The 22,380-nt window shown below is 39.8% G+C and overlaps 1 protein-coding gene across 10 annotated transcripts in view; it reads left to right on the top strand.

The window, feature by feature from the left end:
* Positions 1–22,380, top strand: part of GHR (growth hormone receptor) — a 307,084-nt gene that overhangs the window by 268,900 nt on the left and 15,804 nt on the right. For all 10 annotated transcript variants that reach the window (XM_055554865.1, XM_055554866.1, XM_055554860.1 and 7 more), the window contains 4 exons: positions 6,205–6,365; positions 10,702–10,880; positions 15,373–15,538; positions 17,727–17,817. In XM_055554865.1, coding sequence (XP_055410840.1) covers positions 6,205–6,365; positions 10,702–10,880; positions 15,373–15,538; positions 17,727–17,817 — 597 coding nt within the window. The remainder of the gene's footprint in view (positions 1–6,204; positions 6,366–10,701; positions 10,881–15,372; positions 15,539–17,726; positions 17,818–22,380) is intronic.

Below are 22,380 nucleotides of genomic sequence, written 5' to 3'. Positions count from 1 at the left end.
TTCAACACCAGTCTTTCCAATGAATATTCAGGATTGATTTTCTTTAGGATTGACTGATTTGATCTCCTTGCAGTTCAAGGGATTCTCAAGAGTCTTCTCCAACACCACAGTTCAAAAGCATCAATTTTTCAGTGCTCAGCTTTCTTTATAGTCCAACTCTCACATCCATACATGACTACTGGAAAAACCATAGCTTTGACTATACAGACCTTTGTTGGCAAAGTAATGTCTCTTTTTAATATGCTGTCTGGGTTTGTCATAGCTTTTCTTCTAAGGAGCAAGTGTCTTTTAATTTCATGGCTGCAGTCACCATCTCCAGTGTGCTTTTGGAGCCCAATAAAATAAAGTCTGTCACTGTTTCCATTGTTTCCCCATCTATTTGCCATGAAGTGATGATGGGGCTGGATGCCATGATCTTAGTCTTTTGAATGTTGAATTTTAAGCCAGCTTTTTCCACTCTCCTCTTTTACTCTCATCAAGAGGCTCTTTACTTCCTCTTTGCTTTCTGCCATTAGGGTGGTGTCATCTGCATATCTGAGGTTTTGATATTTCTCCCGACAATTTTGATTCCAGCTTGTGCTTCATCCAGCCCAGCATGTCGCATGATGTACTCTGCATATAAGTTAAATAAGCAGGGTGATAATATACAGCCTTGACGTACTGTTTCCCAATTTGGAACCAGTCCGTTGTTCCATGTCCAGTTCTAACTGTTGCTTCTTGACCTGCATACAGCTTTCAAAGCAGGCAGGTAAGGTGGTCTGGTATTCCTATCTCTTTAAGACTTTTCCACAGTTTGTTGTGAGCCACACAGTCAAAGACTTTAGCGTAATCAATAAAACAGAAGTAGAGTTTTTTTCTGAACTCTCTTGCCTTTTCTGTGATCCAACTGATGTTGGCAATTTGATCTCTGGTTCGTCTGCCTTTTCTAAATCCAGCTTGAACATCTGGAAGTTCTCAGTTCATGTACCATTGAAGCCTGGCTTGGAGAATTTTGAGCATTACTTTGCTAGCATGTGAAATGAGTGCAATTGTGCAGTAGTTTGAATATTCTTTGGCATTGCCTTTCTTTGGGATTGGAATGAAAATTGACCTTTGTGGCCACTGGTAAGTTTTCCATATTTTCTGGCATATTGAGTGCAGCACTTTCACAGCATCATCTTTTAGGATTTGAAATAGCTCAACTGGAATTCTATCACCACCAATAGCCTTGTTCATAGTTATGCTTCCTAAGGTCCACTTGACTTCACACTCCAAGATGTCTGGCTTTAGGTGAGTGTTCACACCATCATGGTTATCTGGGTCCTGAAGATCTTTTCTGTACAGTTCTTCTGTGTATTCTTGCCACCTCTTAATATGTTCTGCTTCTGTTAGGTCCATACCATTTCTGTCCTTTTTTGTGCCCATCTTTGTTTGAAATGTTCCCTTGGTATCTAATTTTCTTGAAGAGATCTCTAGTCTTTCCCATTCTATTGTTTTCCTCTATTTCTTTGCATTGTTCACTTAGGAAGGCTTTCTTGTCTCTCCTTGCTATTCTTTGGAACTGTGCGTTTAGATGGGTATATCTTTCCTTTTCTCCTTTGCCATTCACTTGTCTTTTTTTCTCAGCTATTTACAAGGCCTCCTCAAACAGCTGTTTTGCCTTTTTGCATTTCTTTTTCTCGGGGATGGTTTTGATCACCACCTTCTGTACAATGTTATGAACCTCGAGCCCAAATAGCCCAGCACCATTTATCTGGAAAGGGTAGAATTGATGGGATTAGGAGTATTCGGAGTATTAGTATTCAGTGAAGGCAATGGCACCCCACTCCAGTACTCTTGCCTGGAAAATCCCATGGACGGAGGAGCCTGGTAGGCTGCAGTCCATGGGGTCGCTAGGAGTCGGACACGACTGAGCGACTTCACTTTCACTTTTCACTTTCATGCACTGGAGAAGGAAATGGCAACCCACTCCAGTGTTCTTGCCTGGAGAATCCCAGGGACAGTGGAGCCTGGTGGGCTGCCATCTCTGGGGTCACACAGAGTCGGACACAACTGAAGCGACTTAGCAGCAGCAGGGCTGCACCTAGTAGAGTCCATGTGTGTGGGGCTTTGCATCACCTGCTTACAGGAAGAGGCAGACACAGATGCGCTTTCTGGCTCCAGTCACTGTTTCTTGGAAAGCAGTTCCCAGGTACCTCCTGGAACCATAGAATCACAACTCCCCGTCCCTGGCACACAATTGAAACTGTGGCCCGAAGTCATCCAGAGGCAGAGTAGTGGAGGCAGGGAGGAGTGGGATGGGGCCACTGCACTCCAGGCCTGGCCTTGGTAGCTAAAGCACCAGGGAATCTAACCAGGTCAGGCTGGTCCACAGGACAGGCCCAGGCTGCACACTTCGCTGCCTCTGTCTCCAGCCAGGTGAGCCAGTGGAAGAGGCAGCCAATTCAGAACAGTCTGTGCCACCCTGTGACGGGACCATGCCACGTTCAGCCTCGGAGCTGGGCCGGGACTCTGCAGGAATGCAAATTGCAGGCCCGGTGAAAAGGGGCCTCTGGGAGCCTGTCAGCCTGCTCTGCTCTCAGCCTGTTCCTGCAGATGCCTCATTTCCAAAGAAGTGGGCGGGTGAAGACTCGTTCCCAAAGGCTATATATCCCCACCCCCACAAACACCCCCCTCAACAAATTATCCTGGTTTTTGACAAGAAAGTTTATTTGCCCTGCCAGGTTGCAGAGGAAATTAGAAAGGAAAATGAGCATTGTTACTTAAAAAAGAAAAAGAAAATGTTAAATATTAAGCCTAAAACACATGATCTGGATGGCTTGAAAACAGTTGCCCTTAATAAATGATGGTTTGTTTGGGGTTTTTTTGTCTTCCGGTTAGGTACCTTTAGGTGGAAAGAACATCTTCTGCTCTTTATTCTGATTTTTATGGATAGGCTCTTTCTAGTGTTCTCAGCCCTGTTTCACAAGCCAGTCTGGGAACAAACCTAAAGCACTTAAGTCTTGGGACTAACAGAAGGAGAGAGTAGCTTTTAGAAATGGGCTTTGGTCATCTGTAGAGAAATTCAACCCAGTGAAGGCAGGCAACAGACCATCTGTGTTGTGTGTCCATTTGGCATTTGTCTAAATTTAACAGTTTAAAAATAAATTTTAAGTATGTATTTAAAATAAAATTCAACTTCAGTTAATGAGGGAGGGGGTTGGGAGTTGTGTTTTGAAGTGGCTCTTCCTGATCCATTGTGCTTTAGAGAAGTACTTCAAGTTGTTTGTTCTGTGGAGCTAATGGGTTGGAGATAATCTAAACAGGGCTTTTCATACCATCCCTGTGGGGACCAGGCTGCTGACAGGCCAGAGTTGAGACACTGCATGCCATACACAGAGCTCATCTCCCATTACCAATCCAGACCTGCTAAGCACCGGCCTGCATCTTCAGAACGTTTTCATACTGACTTTAATACTGTCAATTTGTTAAATACATTTGACTATTATACAAAACTTGACTCCTTAACTATTATATGAAAATCTCATTCCCTAGACAATCTTGTCAAACCATTCTCTTTTACTACACTCGTATTTATTTTTGAAAGTCTATCAAGATAAACTATACCACAGTGCAGTGACCTACCTATCCATATTTTTCTATCTTTTTCCTATTCTGAACACACACACACACACAGTTTATCCTTCCTTCTACCCTTTACCCCCTTAATTTTCCCATTGGAGATGAATCTCCGTCTCATCCAAGGGTATGTAACTTTTAAGAGCCTCAGCCAGAAATTAAGGAACAGTCCACTGTCCATGTTAATCCCAAGTTCTTTCCAACAGCTGATGAGCAGCTGTCTCAAGGACCCCTTGATATTACATAAGTGTCCTCCTAGTGCCAAACAGACCAGCTTGGGAAACAGCTGTAAAGAAGAAAACGTGTGTCTTCTCCCAGCTTCTCATCCCTTTCTTCCAGTCCCTGCCCTTGCGCAGCCTGTGGGGTCCTTCTTGTCTCCCGCTGCCAAGCACCCATTCCCTAAGCAATGCTCACAGACCTCCACAGCCTGGCCCGCCAGCCACAAGCACCTCAGGAACACAAGGCCATCCCTTCCCCCTTCTGCCTCAGCCACATGTTACCTCTTTATGCCTCCTTGATTTGTAAAACACCCTCTCAGCCTAGTGAAGAGTAAGTAAATAACGAAAGACACCATCTAAGTAGCAATTCTAATTTAAGAAAGTTTTGCCCAGTGATTCCACTGCCTCTGTTCCCTCTCTTCCTTCCCCTATTGCCACCTTTTAAACTTTTACCCTTCTTCAAGATTGCTAAGAGTACCTCACTCACCCCGAAGCCGCCCATGAATGGTCACGGCAATCATTCTAACTCCAGTGAGCACCACGTATGAACACTTGCCCACTCTGCTCTGTAACATGGTTTCTCATCATTCCCCTGCGGCTGAAGTATTTCTTTAGACACACATGACTCCCCTGTATATATCAAGCACAATATTTTATGTATAATTGATGCTTATGAAACACACTCATGTCCTGAATAAAGGAGACCAAAAAAAAAAAAAAAAGGTACTCAGTGGATAATTTCTGAGTCGCCTTCTAGCCTGAAAGTAGGGATCAAGGCCCATTAATCCTTATGGCCACACAGTGCTAGTGTCAGATATGATACCTGCAGAGTGCTTGCAGAGGAGGCACCCAGAGATGACTTGCTGAATTCACTCATTCAGGCAGGCAGGCAGATGGGAGGTTGGAGGAGAGCTGTGTCACATTCTCTCACATATTGCTGCTGGGATGGACTTGAGTCTGAGCCATCTTTTGATTGCTCTGCATTTTTGTTCAGGTCCCCTTGGCAGCTGATCAAGGTAAATCCTTTCCTCAAACTCTGACATCCTCCCCCAGTGACCTTCCTGCCATCTCTTTTCCATTCGACATCAATTCTGCTGTTTGTTTTTTTCTTAATTTTATTTTTAAACTTTACAATATTGTATTAGTTTTGGCTCCAGTTTCGTCCACCTCATTAGAACTGATTCAAATGTATTCTTTTTAATGGCTGAGTAATACTCCATTGTGTATATGTACCACAGCTTTCTTATCCATTTATCTGCTGTTGTTTTAAGTCATCGAGGTAAATAATGCTTTCTGTAGAATGGGGTGGAGGTGAGTAACTCTAGGGTGGATCTTAGATATGGAGGTATAGCTTTTCTGATTTTTTCAGTGTTCTCCATGTGTCCATCTGTCCTCTATGACTTGTTTCATTTGTTCTTATCTGATCCAAGATACAGGAAAGGATGAGCTCATTCTTTGTAGAGAAACACTCACAAAGGAACTGATAGGTAAACACATTGATTCAATACAGCCCCATTTTTGTTTTTTCCATTCTTTTGATATTATAATTAAATGTCCATTCCCATTTACAAAATGGACAAGAAAAATGCTTTCTTAGTTTGGAGAATGTTTTTTAATTTCTGGTCTGGGTTTTAAATTTCTTTGGTTTCTTCTATGAGTAGAGGGGGAAAGGCTAGGAGTCCCATGTTTCTTAAAGGTTACCTGGATGTCCAGCATGTTTGAAATGTTACCATGGCTCTTTGTTTAAGAAGAGATATCAGGAATATGGGAAGGAGTTCAAGGCATCAGGAAAACTCCCGCCCTCCACTGCCAAGCACAGGACAACCTTGCAGAGGAGATGGACATAAGATGCAGTGGTTCAGAGTAGGGTGGTAGCTGATTTTCCTCTTCAGGACCACCCACATCTCAATGTCACTCAGCTTGGAGAACACCATCCATGTGTCGCCTCAGTTTCTTCCGCCATGAGTTGGGGAAATACCCAGGTTTAAAGACTCAGCTGTTCGCTGGGATTCTCTATAGTGTAGGAGTTGATTCTGCAGTGTTTTAATAAAAGAATATTTTTAAACCTCTGTAAGCCACAGAACTTTCATCTGTAAAATGGGGAAAGTACCTACCAATGAATCACTTAAATTAGGAGCTGGCACCTTATATGCAGTCAACGAAGGGATACTTTTACTATAGATAGACGTGCCAAAAGGCCTCCTCTCAGTCTGCAGACACTGATCATCAGTCCACAGATGTCCTAGTCCTTGGAAATGGTACCACTAAGATACTTGCTCATAAAATACTTGTGTCCTGGTTTATTGAATGTGACTCTTAAGCAGCTTGCTTTGACTGGCACTATTGCATGATTTGGGGAACAATTTTTCCTTTTTACCCTCCATTTCAGGGACATTCAAGAATGGAAAGAATGCCCCGATTACGTCTCTGCTGGTGAAAACAGCTGTTACTTTAATTCGTCTTATACCTCCGTGTGGACCCCCTACTGCATCAAGCTAACTAGCAATGGCGGTATTGTGGATCATAAGTGTTTCTCTGTTGAGGACATAGGTAAATCACAGGTTTGTGTTTTATTTGACATGGCTTTAGATTACATAAGCGGGGAAGGCTGCAAAGTCCAAGTGCATGCAAGTAGGAAGACTTTGCCATTGCATTGCATTGCATTCTCTGGGTGGATGGAAGTCTCCTTTATAGCACATGTGATAAGCTGGCGAACAAGACAGAAAGGGCAGGGGGAGCTCAGGTTGGCTCTAATATAAAACAATCTGGCAGGAGGTTTATAAAGGAAAGAATAGGAGTCTTGTGGAGTCTTTTCCTTGAGAAGGTCTCTGAATGCCAGTTTGTATTCTTGTGTGGCACTACAAGGAAGAAACTCAATGCACTCTTAAGATTCCTTCTCTCCTCATGATCTGGTATGATGATTATATTCAGCTCTACTGAAATACATTGGCCTTGATCTCTGGCATTCCTATCATAAATGCCTAGATTTTCTTTGGGTTTCCCAGGTGGCGCTAGTGGTAAAGAACTTGCCTGACTATGCAGGAGATGCAAGAGACACAGGGTCAAACTCAGGGTCAGGAAGATCTCCTGGAGAAGGAAATGGCAACCCAGTCCAGTATTATTGCCTGGAGAATCCCTCAGACAGATGAGCCTGGTGGGCTACAGTCCAAGATTTTCTTTGCCACAAGGCATAATCATTCTGGAATTTTACATTGGCAAAACAGCCAAAATCAGTTTAAAGGCATGTTTATAAGATCTCAAAACAAACACTGGAGAAATCAGTTCAGTGAACTAAGTGAAAGATTCAAGCAGCTTATCCCTTGCCCACCATGTGGACACAGGGGAAATGAAACAAGACAAAGAACCATAATTGGAATATTCGTGTTTGTACTATAATAGTATAAAGAGCTAAATAGAATCACAAAAGGACCATAAGTAGCTGACATTGTTGCCTCGCATCTATCCACAAAGCTTGTTTGTTGCTTACAGGAACTCCTTGGAACTTCACTTAGATGTGCTGTTCTTGTGTGTGGTTTCCAGGCTGGAAGAGACCGAGAGAGGGAAGGTGGAAGATGCAGATAGAAACGAGTAAATCTGATAGACTGACTTTGGAGGGAGAAGATTGAGAAAAATGTAAAAAGCAGAAGATAACCTGTCTGCATGGTTTAAAGAAACTATTGAATCCAGAGAAGCTATCAGTACTTGAATATATGCCCTAAATTTAGTCATTTAGTCTAATGACTAAATGGGTAGGAGAAAGAATACAGTATCAAAGACTCGTGTTCTAAACCTGTCCTGCCAGTAGCCACCCGACTCGTTCACTTGGCTGATTTTCACTGAGTGCCTGGCTCCTGGCTGGGTGTGTTGGCTACAAAATGAGTAAGACACAGTCAAGTGGGGAAAGCAGGCATGTTTACAAATAATTGAGATACGGCCAGTAGGTGCTGGCCTCGAGGTGTGTGGAATGCACAGCAAGCCGAAGTGGTGGTCAGAGGTGTGAATGATTGGGCCTGAGGGATGAGAAAGGGCTGCTCGGAGATGGTGACAGTTCAGTTACTTCTTAAAGCCTCAGCAGGAGTTGCCAGGTATACAAGATGCACAGTGTCTGCTAATGGCTACTGAGTTCCAAAAGTGACAGCACGGAATATTCACAGACTCAGGAGCGGCTTGGCAGGCCTGACTGGTTGACCAGAGGAGTCATCAGTGATTTTGTGTGCCCCACAAAGGAATCTAGACTTTACCTGACTGCCCAGGGGTACACTTGAGGATGTTTAAGCAGGGAAATGACCTCAGGATATTTACAAAGCATGTACCATAAATCAGGTATGCTAACTGTGCTAGATGGGTTCTATTATAATTCCCATATTACAGATGGTGAAACTGATCCCCAAAGCAGTTCAAGGTCTAGCCCAAGGTCAGAACTACTGGTAGGCAGAGCTGAGATTTGCACCTAGGCAGCATAGCTCCAGAGCCCACGCTCTTAACCTCAAAGGCATAGTGTGTATGTATATGTGTGCACGCATGCATGCAAAGTTGCTTCAGCTGTGTCCGACTCTTTGCAACCCTGTGGACTGTAGCCCACCAGGTTCCTCTGTCCATGGGATTCTCCAGGCAAGAATACTGGAGTAGGTTGCCATGCCCTCCTCGAAGGGATCTTTCCAACCTAGGGATCAAACCCACATCTCTTATGTCTCCTGTGTTGGCGGGCAAGTTCTTTACCACTAGCGCCACCTGGGAAGCCAGAGAGTATTGTACTAACGTCTCAGGGACATTCATCTTGCTGCAGTGTAGAGGGTAGATTAGAATAGCACAGACTAGATTAGAAGGCTTTGTGATAATCAAGGCAAAAGATGATGACAGGCAGGGTTACCGTGATAGCAGGGAGGGAGGGAGCTGAAAATGAGAGACAGCAAAGAACTGGGGTGACCCTATAGCTCTAAAGATGCTGATCACAAGCTTCAGCTTCCTCGTGTATTATGCATGTACTCTACTAGACCTCTCAGGGCTGGTCTTTGGATTTAAAGTCGTATATGACTTAGGTGTCTGTCATTCGTTCAGTTTATTCCGTGCTTCTTTGAGTCTCTTCCTTGGGCCAGGCAGCGTTCTAGGTGCTAGAGGCAGGAAGTGTCTGTACCAGGGGGACATTTTCTCAGTGTGGGTGGAAGGAGACCATGCTGGGAGGAAAGACAATGTGGGAAAATAGGAGAGGCTGCAGTGGGAGCATTATCACACACAGCCTCAATGAGACAGAGACACGAGTAAAGAAGGAAATGAGAAAACAGTCCCATGTCTATCTGATGGAAGAGGGCATAGGCAGGGTAAAGATCTGGAGGTGAGAGCACGCCTTTGCTCACTCAAGGAAGAGCGTGGGGTAGTGGAAGGACACACAGAGAGGGAAGAGGAGCATGATCATAAACCAGATCCTGGAGATCAGAGGGTCAAAGCTATGGCACCCTTTAAGCTATGGTGTGACTTTGACTTTCGTCTGGAGATAGGAAGCCTTTAGAAAGCTTTAAATGATGAGCAATGTGATCTAACTTAAGTGTTAGGATGACCAGCATGTCCACAGTGTTGATTGTATTGAGAATAAACTGAAGGGGGACATGGACCACAGGAAGAGACTAGTTAGGAGGCTAATGCTTCAAAACAAAATGATAACGGCTAGGACCAGGTAAGAGCGGGGCAGGTGAAGAGAAGTGGGTAGATTCTGGAAATATCTTGAAATTACAGCTGACAGAATGTGAGGTCATGGGGGGAAAAAAAGTGAGTCAAGAAAAAAAGTGAGTCAAGGAAGGGTTCACCATTTTCATCCTGCAGGAATGGAGTCATCATTAACAAAATTAGGGAAGGTGGAAGAGGAGCAGGTTACAGGCAGAAGACTAGAACTAAGAGAGATGGTTATTATTATGCTCATCATGGTGGTACTGAGCATTCTCAAAAGGGACCCTGTTCTATATCCTCTATTAAAAGGGGGCGGGGTGGGTAAGATGCAGCATGAGTAATAAGTTTGAGAAAATTTCCCTTTAAAAACATTTTTATAGTTCAGTCATATAAAGCATTAAGCTTTGGTTTTCAGAACTCATCAATCCCCAACAAAACTGGAAAGATGAGGTGTAGGTATCATTATGCAGCATATGTAGCTTAGCCATTTTGCAAATCCCTCCAATTTAATTTCCAAAATGTGGTCATGACTAATCAAATTGGGACTTTCTCTGTTTTTTTTTTGAAAAGTAGTATCCACTCCACAGAAGTCAATAGCATGCAGTCAGGTGAAACACAGAAAACACTGATTCATCACCATCTGAGATCAGTGTAACGCCCTCCTTCTATACCTGAAGAAATGATCACATGGGGCTAGGAAGACAAATGAAGGGGTATTTACCAAGTGTTCTGAAGGACTGTGCTTCTGTAGCAGTGCAGAAATAAATGAGAAAGAAAATTTAAAAGGCCTTGCCCCAGGTAACATACAGAAGAAAAAAGATTTCTCCACCCCTCGCTCCAAAATGGCCACATGTTTAAATACACTTGGGTCTTTCTGACTCTCTATTCCTTTCAGTTCGGGGTTAAAGTGAATTCCTTTGCCAAAATCCCAAAGTATTCATCTTATCAGAGCCAAAAGAAATGCAAAATGTGACAGATCTTCAAGAACGGCTATAGATCAGATTTTAAACTCAAAAAGGAATTTTTTATAGGGACTTTTTTTTTCAGTTAATAACATGTCATCCTTAATTTTAAAAATGATTCTCTGCCATAAAGTGGAAGTATAATGATGGGAATATTGGAAGAATCGAGAATAATGTATGAAGTAACTTAGTCGTCTTCGGAAAAATGCATTCCACTAACATCAAGCTATGTCTGTGTACTGATTCTCTGCTGAAATGCACAGTACAACCGGATCCACCCGTGGGCCTCAACTGGACTCTACTGAACATCAGTTTGACGGAGATTCATGCCGACATCCTAGTGAAATGGGAACCACCACCCAATACAGATGTTAAGATGGGATGGATAATCCTGGAGTATGAACTGCACTATAAAGAACTGAATGAGACCCAGTGGAAAATGGTAAGATATTATTACATCTCACATTGAAAAACCCTTTGACTTTTCTGTGTTCAACAACCCCTCTCATTTCTAATTAGACTTTCTTTTGACTTAATACCACATATCCCAGTTCTAATTTCTTATTTGAGAAAAATGGATATAATCACTAAAATTTCATGTTGGAATTCTTTAAGACAGCAGATGCTTACATGGAGTTTTATATGGAAACCTATGGAAGAAAAGGAAAATGATTTCTCCAGTCATCACTGGTGTCCGGTCTAACCTTATAACAATATCACATACTCTAGTCACTCAGCTGTCTGTGAGGATGTGGCTAAACATGGGAAAGGTTATGATCAAGGTCAGTAGTGAGCTGTGGCTAAATATTCGCCCAGGATTTTAGTTGCCACTGTTCAGCAGACTCCCACTAAAATAAGTTCTTCAGTGACTCCAGTAGGGAAACAAAGGGAGGGAACTGATCCCCTAGAGTTTCAGAAGGATGTTTTGTCACATACCCCAGGGGAGAATCAAGCTAAGAGGTTTTTACTTAGGCAAGTAGCCTGGTACTGGGTTGACCTCTGAACTCCTCACTTCATTGCCAAGGGCATGGGAACTGGGCACTGAGATAAATTCCACATGGCACACAAGAAGAAGAAAAGCAGGATTATCATGCTGCTTTCAATATAACCAACTCTAAATCAGTTTAACCACAGCCACAGGCCTGGCCAAGCCAAGTGGTTTCTGGCCAGTCACCAGGTCGTGCCCAGCATCCTGGCATGGCCTCACTCCTAGAATTGAGACACCAGGCCCTGTCCATTCAGTGAACTGCTGAAAACGGAGCCCGTTTTGTCATTACAGGAAAGTTAAGCTTAGAGCACTATGAACAGTTAAATATTGGCTTCAAGGTTCTGTTTGTGGAATCATTCTAATTTAGATATCTGTTCCATAACTTGGTACAGAAAAGTTTGGCTGGATACTGAGTCAAACAAGGCTTTCTAAATTCAAACTTCAGTCACACATTTATTCAGCAACCAACCGAGTATTGAAATAAGTAGTATACACAAAGCACCATGCTAGGCACCCCAGGGCGGCATTTTCCCACAGTATAAATTTTGAACCCTTGAGGGTCCCTGGGACTCTTTCAGGGAGTCCACAGGGTCAAGACTATTTCCATAATAATACTAGAATGTTCTTTCCTTTTTTGACCGTGTTGATTTACACAGGTGGTACAAAAGCAATGGTGGAAACACTGCTGCTGCCTTCGCACAAATCAGGGCAATAACTGCAGACTATACTGATAGTCACTATGCTCTGCACCACTCTGTACTCACAGAAGAGAAGTGGGAGCAGGCGAGGTGGGGGAGGCAGGTCACATAAGAATGTCCTTGACGAAGCAGTATATATATTTCTAAGTTTATTAAATCACGATTTCTGACTATGTAGCTTTTTCATATTCTGTGTACGCATAAAGCACTTTGGCTGCATTTGGAGCTGTGGATGGTTATTTTGAGCAAAGGCATTTAAACACCCAAGTTCCTGCTTGAACTAGCTGCTTTTTGCTTGGAACACCATTTTTTACTTTGAAAGAACAACTGGTAAACTGATAGATGACTTTTCATATTTGAGTTGGCAAATATTTGGCAAATAGTTCTTGGAAAAGAATAAAGTGAACTTAACACTTCAACAAAAACAATTGACAGTATTTGTTGCCAGTGAGAAAATCTGAGCTGTCAAGGTTAAGTTAAAATTTTGGACAACTTCGCCATCTGTAGCTGTGAGCTTGAGAGTGTTCCCAACCTTGAAGATCTGATGCGATCAATGGTGATCTTAGCAAAAGTGGGTTGTTGTTTTTTTTTAATATTGTATAATGAAATGTGTGAACAGTTAGAAAATCTGCATAACTCAGTGAGTGATATTTTCCAAGTGACCAATACATGCTGTAAGCAAACTATGAATGGAGAAATGATGCATTCAAAGTACTAGTTGCAATGGTGGATTTTAATATAAAGAAGTGTGAAAGATTTATTGACATGGTTTCAGATTTCATACTGCAACTAACCTTTAAGAAAATACTACTTACTGAGTTTTTTTTGTTGGTGGTGGTGTTGAGGAAGAATATATATATAATTAGCTGAAACAGCTATTAAAAGCCCTCTTCCATTTTCTCACTATATATCTGTGAGATCAAGTTCTATTCATGCACCTCAACCAAAACCACACATCCTAACACAGTTTTAATTCAGAAGCAAAAAGATTTGCAAAAATGTGAAACAATGTCATTTTTTCACTATAATTTTTTTATTTCAGAAAGTACAATAATTCTTATTAAAATATATGAACATAAAATCAGTTTATCATAATTTTGAAATTAGTATTTTTGAAATTCTCAGTTATAAATCCATGATACTTATAAGTTTGGTAATTTGCAAGGGTCTCAGAGTTGCCATGAGTATCAAGGACCTATCTATGACAACTGACCTTTCTTAAAGAACTTATGATCTAGTTGGTTGTAAAAACAAGAGGCATAAGCATAAAAAAAAAAAAAAAGAGGATTGTAATTCAAGGGGGAAAAAGCTAATGTGTGTTGCTTATATCAGGAATTTACCATTTGACAACATTGAATTTAGTATTAATATGCCCATTTTTTAATTAAACACATTTTGAATATAATAGTAATTCTAATGACCATGTAGTTGTTTACAAGTATCTACCTGCTAAACCAATTGTGTTTTTGAATTTTGGGGGTTGTTTTTTTAAGACTTAATGAGTGGCATAAAATTATCCACAACGTATGGGTCATCTCTTGAGTACCCACTGAAAAAGTAAATGCTGAAAGTGTTAGTCACTCAGTTGTGTGGCAACTCTGTGGACTGTAGCCTGCCAGACTCCTCTGTCCATGGAATTCTCCAGGCAAGAATACTGGAGTGGGTTGCCATTTCCTTCTCTATATACCTGATATTGTGCTGGGCTTCGGAAATGTAAAGAGAATGAAAGCATTGTTTCTCCCAGAGAATATGCAGTATAATATAGAAATTTGAGCAATGAATTAAAAGAAGTAATATGTGTATTCTCAGGCAAGATGGAGTAGGGAAAACTGCCAAAAAAGACTTCTTAGAATATCAGCAGTACTTGCACTGAGAATTAGCCAAGAGTAGGTGTTCCCTCATAGGCAGGTGACACAGGGGTCAGGGTGGTATTAGTCATGTGAGCAAATCTGAATTTGGTGTGGCTACTGTGGAGGGCTGAGGGAAGATGAAGAGGGGGCCGTAGATCACATCACTCGGCCCCTTTGGGATTTTGTTATTAATGAAACCTGTAAAGAAATAATATATTGGTGATGGTGACAGAGAAATGTAGGGCTTCAAGAATAGTAAATAGACTTTTTAAGAAAAATAAAAAGTTTAATATTCAGAAGCATTTCAAGTACATAAATATTCCATGTATTAAGCTTCTATAAAAGATCAAACTAACCATTCTGTGTACATGGGGGGGGAAAAAGAGGTACTTTGTGAGTAGAAACTAACTGTAGCGAAAAGAAATTTGTTTTAGAAGCTAAAGGTCCAGCTTCTAACTTAACAAATTATGAGAATCTTATTTGTGTGAATAACCCAGGCTGTTGAAAAATAGTGTTCCTGGTTTTCCTGTAAATGGGAGCAAGATGTTCTACCTAAAAATATATAAAAAGCATATATTGACTACTTGCTTTGAATATTTGACTTGAAGGAAAACCCCATCATTAGTTATGTCTTCCTCTTTGATAGCACCATGTCTGAGAATCTCACCTGCCTTCCCTGGGAAAGTAAAGGAATAGCTGGCCTTCAGGATTACGGGATCCTGATGTTTGTTACCAAAGGCCTCTAGTGACTTTTCTTCAGAGATTTTGAATAGCATATATTTTTGAGATGGCTTTAAGCCTTATAGAACAAGCTGATAGAATTATTTGAAACTTTAAGACAACTGATTTTTCTAGAACACTTTACAATTCTGTGATCATATGAATGACTACCCAGGATTTCCAAAGAACAGATATAGACATAGAGAATAGGAAATATGTTTGGTTTTTACTGTCTTGATGTCTTCATATAACAATGTAATATTCCAAAGGGTAGGCAGTGTATCTGTAATCTTTATAATTCTGCCATCCTCTATAATAATTCTATTATGCTTTGATCTTAGTAGAATATCTGACAGCCTAATGCAAGAATAGAGATGCATTTCTTTTAACAAGTCTATCATATCTTTGGGTTTATAACAGAACTAATTTGAGGACTATGGTTTATTTAACAAAGTGACTTTTTTACCATTTTTAAATTGAAGTGTAGTTAATTTACAATGTGTTACTAAGTTACTTACTTGGATCTTTCTCTAAATAGCAAACTCCACGAATGCATTTTAAAATATTTCCTACTTTCCAGAAATTCATTTTGAATAAAAATGCAGAAGCACTTCATGGAGCTTATTGCATTGAGTTGTTGACTCTCTAACCAGTAAGTTTTATATTTTGTCTTGAAAGATGGACCCTTTAATGGTAACATCAGTTCCGATGTACTCGTTGAGACTGGATAAAGAGTATGAAGTGCGTGTGAGAACCAGACAACGAAACACTGAAAAATATGGCAAGTTCAGTGAGGTGCTCCTGATAACATTTCCTCAGATGAGCCCATCTGCATGTGAAGAAGGTAAACCTAAGAGATTAAGGTGGCAGCCAACATGGTTTCTGTCAATACACAGGCATACATTCCCTACATTGTTAGAGTGTTGTCCAGATCAATATACATTAGCATCAGTTTTCAGGATGAGGGACCTGGAGTTCACTACCTGTAACAAGTATTATCCATTATGAAAGAGGAAGAAGGATTTCACTTCTGAATTGTTCAGGAAAAGTCATGATGTAGGTGCAAGTTAAAGAGGAGAAGCGACACAAAGTTACTGATGGAGGAGAGTGGGGTGATAATTCCAGATAACAGAATTTCAGGTGATTCTTTTCTTTATATGTTTCTGTATTTCTAATATTTCATTTGAGTTTGTTTTGCATTTATAATAATAAAAAAGGTTTTTCAAATACACAGAGAAGAAATTCTGAATCCAGATGGATGGCTATCTATGTGGCTTCTAAGAGAAAGCCTTGTATTGAATCAGCATAAGTAGTCAATGGCAGGTGCTTATTGGTTTTAGAAAGTTTGTGTGTAGCTTTTATCTGGAGGAAGGCTTGATAAATCATGTGCTAGTTAAGGGTGACAGAATATTTGAAGATCCTATATAAAAGAAATGTAATTTTAAACTATAAACAAAATTGTTTCTGCACATATGGTACAGGTAGAACCCATGATACTATATAGCACAGGTGAAAATGTCTATAGCACCATTTTTTCTAAGCTCTCCTCAGTAGGCTTGTTTCAGACAGTATTTGATATATGGAAATTCTGGCTTAAAAGTTCATTTGCAATGTATGGCAAAACCAATACAATATTGTAAAGTAATTAGCCTCCAATTAAAATAAATAAATTTATACTAAAAATTAAATTTTTAAGAAAAAGTATATCTGCCACATGCCCTTTATCGTGATGGCATTTAATTCACTTAAAGATTTTTTTAAACAACTTTTTACTTCTGTTAGAAAAGGAAAAAAACCCTTGCTTTATATTATGTTCCTAAGTATATCATTGATATAAAATTATAGATACCACAAGAAAAAAAAAATGGTATTCTCTCCCCCACTAATTCTTTATAACATGCATAAGAGCTCCCTTGTAGATTTTAATATGTGAATAAGAAAATAAATAAAAGAATATCACAGCATAAAAGCTTTCTTTCAGTAAAGCAGTGTTATGGTAAAGGTGAAAAGAAGTGGGAAAGTGTTAGCTGCTCAGTCGTGTCCTACTCTTTGCCACCTCAAGGACTGCAGCCCACAGAGCCCCTCCGTCAGTGGGATTCTCCAGACAAGAATGCTGGAGTGGGTACCCACTCCCTTCTCCAGGGGATCTTTCCCCACCTTGCAGGCAGATCCTTTACAGTCTGAGCCACCAGGGAAATTCCACCTTAAAAGTAGTCAACCTCTGCCACTTGTGGCACTTGTTCTAAAGAAATGAAATAGAAGCTTTACAGTCTCCCACAAATTTTCTATCAGTTATACTAAAATCTGAATCAATGGGCATGACTCAATGAACACGAGTTTGAGCAAACTCTGGCAGATAATGAAGGATAAGGAAGGCTGGCGTGCTGCAGTTCATGGGGTTGCAGAGTCAGACATGACTTAGCAACTGAACAGCATTCTAAAATCTGAGAGTCCTAGTACTGATCTTCTGTCAAACAGTACTTTTTAAGCTGTAAAAATGTACACCCTGCATATCTAAGAAGTTTTAATAATGATTCAAAAATACAACTTGGCCCCCATCTTTTTGATGGATCCTCAGTCTAGATCAGATCTAGATCTAAAGATCACATTAAAAAAAAAAAGAAGTGGACATTATTTAGGTAAAGTAGTACATTAACAAGCATCACTTTTCCCTCGAGCTAGAGCCTTTTAATGACAATTTAATCACACATAAGATGTTTAAAGCGGGTTGTTTATATAATAAACATGGATTGTGCTTAAATTGTATGCTGTTACTTTTTTTTTTTTTTTTTTTTGGTATACGAAAGGATCTGAAGAAGTGGATAGAGGTGTTCTTAGAAAATACTAAGTAATTGCATTCTATTTCAGTGGCTATCAAGTGAAATCATTGACTTTACTAGATGAATACAAATTAGGAAGTTTTATGTGGAACAGGAATACAAATTAGGAAGTTTTATGTGGAACAGGAGAATGAGATATAAACTTCAACTATTCATAGTTCTGTGAGATATTATTATTTTTGTGTTTTTCAGATTTCCAGTTTCCATGGTTCCTAATTATTATCTTTGGAATACTTGGGCTAGCAGTGACATTATTTTTACTCATATTTTCTAAACAGCAAAGGTAAGTGTGTTATAACCTACTCTGATATGTTTTGCCAGTTATTTAGCAAATGTCCATGTTTCCATTTTTTGTTTGATGTTTTCTTTTGTGAATCCTGAGTGAAGTGTTTCATCAACCCAGTGAAACGTTATCGCTCTACATTTACATCTGTGTTGTGTCCACATAGAGACAACACAGGTCTGTTTTATCTGGAAAGTTGCATAGGATGTTAAGAGGGTGAGGCTAGTGACTACATACCATGTGACATGCACCTTAAAGTTCCGAACTGATATTTATTCCAGGACCCTGAGGTAGCTTTGAAACTTTAATACAAGAGCAAAAATTTAAGTGGTGAACTAAAGCTACTAGATAATTCAGTCTAATAAAACCTTTCTTTAGACTTCATATGATACCAATCTTAAGTAAATTTGGGTTTATTTAAATTGGTTGGCTACTTACAGTTTGGTATTTTACCTTCTTTTGTCAGAGATAAAATTCTAAGTTTGAGGACACCATTCTGCATCCTCTTGCAGCCAGAAGGCAGGTTTCAGTTATTATTCTGCCACTATTGTTTGAGTTCATTTGAGTCCCTTTATCTCTAGGACTCCACGTTCTCATGGGTAATTTGAGGGTGTTGGATTATATGATGTTTAAGTTTCCCTTAAGCTGTAAGGACCATTATTCTATTTTCATTCTTGAAAGAAACTCAGTATAGACTACAGAAACTTTTAATACAAAATACTGGAAAAGTTACTGGTGTGGGTTGCCAGTTTTCTTACATTTAGAATATGCCTTAAGTCCCATAGGTTAATCTTGTCCCTTCTCCTAGAATTAGGGTAGCTAACACTCCATTTGCCTGGGACTTTCCTGGTTTTAACACTAAAAATTCTGTGTCTAGGCAAACCGAGACAGTTGGCTACTCTATCTAAAACCAAAGACAAGTTCTCCAGGTGAAGCCATGAAGCATCTAGAAATCAAAATAGGCTTTATATTATGAATATATTGTGAAATTTTTTTACTTTGTTTTGAAGCTGTATAGCATTTGTAAACATCAAAACAGAATTTCAATAGAAGAATTCTAGAGTTACAGAGTGTCAAGCATACCTAAAAGTCTCCAAGTGGATGCAGGAAGGATTATTTTTAGTAGAGTTTCATCTCCAATTTAATAATGTAAACTCAGGGGGACAAAATTAACTCTGGAGAATTTTGTTTTCTATCTTTCTAGCAACATTATTGTCTAACAGCAGCTTTCAGTTTGGGAGGGAGGAAGTTAGTAAATAAAATTCTAAACATTTACTTACTTAAATGTATTCATTACTTAAGTAATGCCAAAGGAGCCAAATTATTCTGTAGATTAATTTGAATTCACTGAACTGTCCAGTTAGGTGATAGGCTAATTTATATATAACTACAGCAGATAAACTCACTCCATACATTAAGTAATTTACTTTTAACATTAGTTGTCAATTTCAAGTCATCACAAAGGCCAAGCAAATTTATGTTGCTAAATTACATTAGCTAACAATATTTGGAAGAAAAAGTCATCCTCTGATCAAATAGAATTACAAAGGAAATATATTAACCTTTGTCTAAAAGATAGTTTTCTATGAATAATGAAGTTTTTAACTATGACACTTGGTCAAAATCACCAAATTCCCTGTTCTGAATTTAATTCTTTTCAACAAAAAACTTATCTTCCTTTTTCATATGCCCACAAAAACCCTTATCATTGTCTAAATTTCCATGTTCTAATGAAAGCAGGAAATGGTAGAAAATAGCTGTCAGCAAGTGTAGAAAGAACAATTAAAATAAAACTCAAAAGAATGAGATACTATGTCAGTTACCGCAGAACTTCAGGACTATAAAGGATTTCAGGTGCTCCTTGTGTTTGCTCGAGATATTGTTAGTTCACAAACCAAGCCACTGTTCCCTTTCTTAATCCAAATCATTAAGAGTCAACTCTAGTAAAATGTATAGTGTAATTTGGATTTGAATTAAACAATAAAGATCAGAAACATAGTTTCATGCCAGTTTATCTTTATTCTATACTCTGTTGCTCCCACCATACAACTTGCTATATGACTAAATCAGGAACGAAATAACTGAATCAACATAAAACAGAAGTGGCAACCTGAAAGCCAGATTCAGCCTGCAGATTCATGTTTTGCTGGTTTTTTGTTTTTTTTTTTTTCTTCTGATTTTTGAGGGACAGTTTTGCTACAAAGTGTTTCTAAAACAGGGGATTTTCACACAAAAAATCAAGATTACTAGATTATCTTTAAAAACAGATCTCAGACTTCCTGGTGGTAGGTATAGTCGTTAAGAATCTGCCTGCCAGTGCAGGAGATGTGTGTACGATCCTTGGGCTGGGAAGATCCAACATGCTATGCAATAACTCATCCTCTGCACCACAACCATTGAGCCTGTGCTCTAGAGCTCAGGAACTGCAGCTACTGAGACCACATGCTGCAGCTACTGAAGCCTGCAGGCCCTAGAGTCCATGCTCTGCAATAAGAGAAGCCACTGCAGTGAGAAGCCCACGCACAAAAACTAGAGTAGAACCCACTCCCCACAACTAGAGAAAAGCCTGTGCAGCAACAAAGACCAGAACACCCAAAATAAATAAATAAAAATTTAAGTCATTGCCATATTAAAAAAAAAAAATAGTGAAACTGGGTTGATAATCCTGCGTGGCAATATGTCCCAAGACAGAGGACCAACCATCCCATTCGGAAAGGGCTCATGTTTTCTGTCACAATTCCCATCTCTCCTTATGACTGGCTTGGTCGCTCCAGGCTACAGGGTATGCCACCCTAGCCTAAAGGCAACAACACTTCCCTGACAGCTGACTCTCAAGTACCTAAATGCATCATCCTCTTTAAAAAAAAAAAAAAAAAAAAGGGACCCATACAGAGTAAAGCATATTTGGGGATCTTTACTTCCTGTAATTAGAGTTATGTTACATTTTTGGTTTTGAACCTGTGAAGCTCTATACAGTCGGCAAAAAGAAGACATGGAGCTGACTGTGGCTCAGATCATCAGCTCCTTATTGCAAAATTCAGGCTTAAATAGAAGAAAGTAGGGAAAACCACTAGGCCTTTCAGGCATGACCTAAATCGAATCCCTTATGATTATGCAGTAGAGGTGATGAATAGATTCAAAGGATTAGATCTGGGACACAGAGTATCTAAAGAATTATGGAAGTTCATAACATTGTACAGGAGGCAGTGACCAAAACCATCCCAAAGAAAAAGAAATGCAAGGAGGCAAAGTGGTTGTTGGGGTCAGGGGCGGGGGGCTTTACAAATAGCTGAGAAAAGAAGAGAAGCGAAAGGCATGGGAGAAAGGGTAAAACATACCCAACTGAATGCAGAGTTCCAGAGAATAAGAAGGCCTTCTTATCTCACCTTGCTAAATGAACAATGCAAAGAAATAAAGAAAAACACTAGAATGGGAAAGACTAGAGATCTCTTCAATAAAATTGAAGATATCAAAGGAACATTTCATGCAAGGATGGGCAGGATAAAGGACAGAAATGGTAAGGACCTAACAGAAGCAGAAGAAATTAAAAAGAGGTGGCATGAATACACAAAAGAACTATACAAAAAGGTCTTAATGACCCAGATAACCACGATGGTGTAGTCACTACCTAGAGCCAGACATCCTGGAGTATAAAGTCAAGTGGGCCTCAGGAAGCATTACTACAAACAAAGATAGTGAACATGACCAAATTCCAACTAAGCTATTTCAAATCCTGCAAGATGATGGTGCGAAAGTTCTGTACTCAATATGTCAGCAAATTTGGAAAACTCAGCAGTGGCCACAGGACTAGAAAAGGTCAGTTTTCATTCCAATCCCAAAGAAGGGCAATACCAAAGAGTGTTCAAGCTACTGTACAATTGTGCTCATTTCACATGCTAGCAAGGTAATGCTCAAAATCCTTCAAGCTAGGCTTCAACAGTATGTGAACCAAGAACTTCCAGATATACCAGCTAAATTTAGAAAAGGCAGAGGAACCAGAGATCAAATTGCCAACATCCATTGGCTCATTGGGGAAAGCAAGGGAATTCCAGAAAAACATTTACTTCTGCTTCATTGACTACGCTAAAGCCTTTGATTGTGTGGATCACAACAAACCGTAGAAAATTCCTAAAGAGATGGAAATACCAGACCACTTCACCTGTCTCGTGAGAAACTTGTATGCAATAGTTAAAACCGGACACAGAACAACAGACTGGCTCAAAATTGGGAGAGGAGTACGTCAAAGGCTATATATTGTCACCCTGCTTATTAAACTTATTTGGAGAGTATCATGCTAAATGCTGGGCTGGACGAATCACAAACTGGAAGCAAGACTGCTGGGAGAAATATCAATAACCTCAGATATGCAGATGACATTACTCTAATGGCAGAAAGCAAAGAGGAACTAAAGAGTCTCTTGATGAGGGTGAAAAGAGAGTGGAAAAGCTGGTTTGAAACAACATTCAAAAAAAACTAAGATTATGGCATCCAGTCCCATCACTTTATGGCAAACAGAAGGGGAAAAAGTGGAAGTAGTGACAGATTTTATTTTCTTGGGCTCCA

Source organism: Bubalus kerabau, chromosome 18, assembly GCF_029407905.1.
Source record: "Bubalus kerabau isolate K-KA32 ecotype Philippines breed swamp buffalo chromosome 18, PCC_UOA_SB_1v2, whole genome shotgun sequence".
Lineage (NCBI taxonomy): Eukaryota > Metazoa > Chordata > Mammalia > Artiodactyla > Bovidae > Bubalus > Bubalus kerabau.
This window is presented reverse-complemented; position numbering and strand designations above follow the sequence as displayed.